This window comes from Rhagoletis zephyria, unplaced genomic scaffold, assembly GCF_001687245.7.
Source record: "Rhagoletis zephyria isolate East Lansing unplaced genomic scaffold, Rhagoletis_zephyria_1.1 Rzeph_scaffold_42647, whole genome shotgun sequence".
NCBI lineage: Eukaryota > Metazoa > Arthropoda > Insecta > Diptera > Tephritidae > Rhagoletis > Rhagoletis zephyria.
The window spans coordinates 1-2603 of NW_016199702.1; the positions used below are offsets into that span (position 1 = coordinate 1).

The window sequence follows — 2603 nt, forward strand, 5'->3', positions numbered from 1 at the left end:
CACTTTGTGAAGATGAAAAATACTGCAAGCCTACGGCATATGATCTACCCAAGACTGTACGTATGTATGTGATTTTAGAAAAATAATACCAGCTTTTGTGAAAATTCAATAAGTATGCGCATTGATTAAGTGCTGGCCAATTTAGTATTAATTTTAATTTGCACTTACCCGCATAATAGTAAATTCGCATTTCCATTAATTGCATGTGGATATGTTTGATGACCGCCACCGATGCCTCCACCACTACCAATGCCACCTGAATTGTGACCGATGAGGCCACTTAGGCCAAAACTCGCGCGTATTGTTTGCAATCCATTGCCGGGCGTATATGCATTAATTATATTCGTATATGTCTCATTGCTGTCATCTTCACTGTTGTCATTGCTGTCATCGGCGTAATTATCGTCGTCGATAATTCGATGACTCTTAGTTACAGTTGCTAATGTTGTTGTTGCTGTGGTTGCTATAGCTGTTGCTGGTTGTGTTTGCTTAATGTCAATATTTGTTGTTGTCGCTGTTGTTGTTTCTTGCGCACTTATTGGTGCTGCAATATTTGAAATATTTTGCTTGTTATGCTTCAGCGTTAACGGCGCAATTATTGCCAACCGTCTTAAGGACATCATTGCAGTTATTTGCTATTGCGCTTCGCTGATTTCTAGAAAAATGCTTATGCACCTAATGCACCTACATATGTAGCAATAAAACAAACAACAAGCCCAAAATATTGTAGAAATGTATAGATATTACTCATCCGGGCCTGTTGGTTTTCATTTATAATATAGCTTTGAGGAAAAGGTACTTTCGTCATTGTTCATGGTTTTCAATTTAAATTTTTTTATAGGAAATTCAAGTCATAGCGCATTGAAACCATTTCAAACCAGCTTTTTATCACAAAGAAGACTGCATAGACCGAAATAAGAAGAAGTGGTCGGACTGGTGAGGTTTCATGTCATAGAGTGGATGCATCAAAACTTCCTAGCCGAGGTCTCTAAACTTTTTCCGAGTGAATTAAATGGCATATTAATTCCGGCTTTTTTTTTAAATATGTTTGTGTTGTTTTTTTTTATAAAAATATTGTCCAAAATTTATCCAAACCACATAAATCACAGTTCAATCTTTATACAAAATTCAAACTTTTAAATCTGAATTTTTCGAACACCTTTGTGTATGCAGTTTTATAGAACATACAATTTTAGTCTGTTGAGTGCCATTTCAAATCGTCTAAAAAATCGCGTTCATTTTTAATATTTTTTTGCCGACGGATTTTTGCTCGTTTTTAATTGGTTTTGTTAAAGCTAGGACAGTATTTATACATATAGACTTTCTGAATATTTAATAAAAATCAACACGTGAACACTGATTTGAGTCACTGTACATGTAGGTGACTGAATCTGCGTTTGTTATTAAGACTGTTACCGGTTTGCCTTTTGCGCAGAAAGAAGCAGGCGGACAACGGGGCGTATGAGTAATATGCATCGGACACCTTGAATATTTTGATGAACTTGGACATTATCGCAACATGTCTTGCTTGAGGTGCTTTTCGAGAGTTGTAAATAAATGGCAAAAGGCCATTAAATACACACATATGTATGTATGTAGGCACATTAGGATGGTCCAAAAATGCATGTGTAAAAGTGTAGGCCAAATTTTAATGCTCTCACTCTTAGGATTGTTCTATATCGAGAAAAATATACCTCTGTTTTTTTTTTAGTTTGGAATTAAAATATATTTAGAGATCACTCAAATGGAGTTTGTATGGAAAAAAAACAAAAACAATTTTTCTTAGGAATGGTATAGAATTCTTAAAATTCAATCGCAAAACTCTGTTTCTCTTCAGGAGACTTCCAATAACAATATCCAATTGTTTACTTTTCCATTTTTTAATACTAAAATTTTTTTGTTAATTCTCCCATTGCATTTTTTGATGCTTTTGGGTTACCTATAAAAAATAGTTAATACTAACAAAATAGTTAAATAACAATTGGGTATTATTATTGGAAGTCTCCTGAGGAGAAATAGAGTTTTGCAAATTTTTAATTTTTAAGAATTCCATACCATTTCTACGAAAAATATTTTTTTTCCTATATAAAATACAAAAAAAAAAAACAATGTAAGATATATTTTTTTTTCACTACATAAAATTCCGACATTACTTTTTTTGAAAACCCTAATGTACATATGTATTTATGTTTTGATTTTCATGCCGAATGCAAGTTTACGTAGCACTGAAAATAAATGGTAAGAAATAAATTAGGTAGTTCGGTATTTTAGAAAGCGATGCATTTTGAACTGTTCTTGCTTTTGCATCCAAATCAAGTTTTTTTTTTAGATAAAGTGAACATTTAACATCAGCTTTGTTTTTGTCAGCGTTGCAAGCTACCAATTTTAATAAAAATTATGCAATTTTGGTTTTGCACTGAGTTCCAAGATATTTTTATTTAACACCTAAAACTTGTAAGTTAGTCATAAAGCCTGAAATCCCTAAAAACTTAAATAATTTTAAGTGCTTTTAACTTCGACTTAAATGCTTCTTACACAAATTCCCGAGCTGCAAAAATCCTATCATTAGTTCTTTAGCGATTATAAAACCCATTTAGGTTATT

General features: G+C 32.5%; 1 protein-coding gene across 1 annotated transcript; it reads right to left on the reverse strand.

The window, feature by feature from the left end:
• Positions 1-109: 109 nt before the first annotated feature.
• LOC108355139 (uncharacterized) lies at positions 110-1495 on the reverse strand. The gene is made up of 2 exons (XM_017606314.1): positions 1417-1495; positions 110-684 (listed from the first exon to the last, which is right to left on the reverse strand). Exon 2 carries the CDS (start codon positions 621-623, stop codon positions 165-167), a length of 459 nt encoding a protein of 152 aa, XP_017461803.1. The 5' UTR covers positions 624-684; positions 1417-1495; the 3' UTR covers positions 110-164.
• Between the last annotated feature and the right edge of the window lie 1108 nt (positions 1496-2603).

Coding starts and splice junctions, on each gene's coding strand:
- LOC108355139 (XM_017606314.1), bottom strand. CDS start 623: ATGATGTCCTTAAGACGGTTGGCAATAATTGCGCCGTTAACGCTGAAG.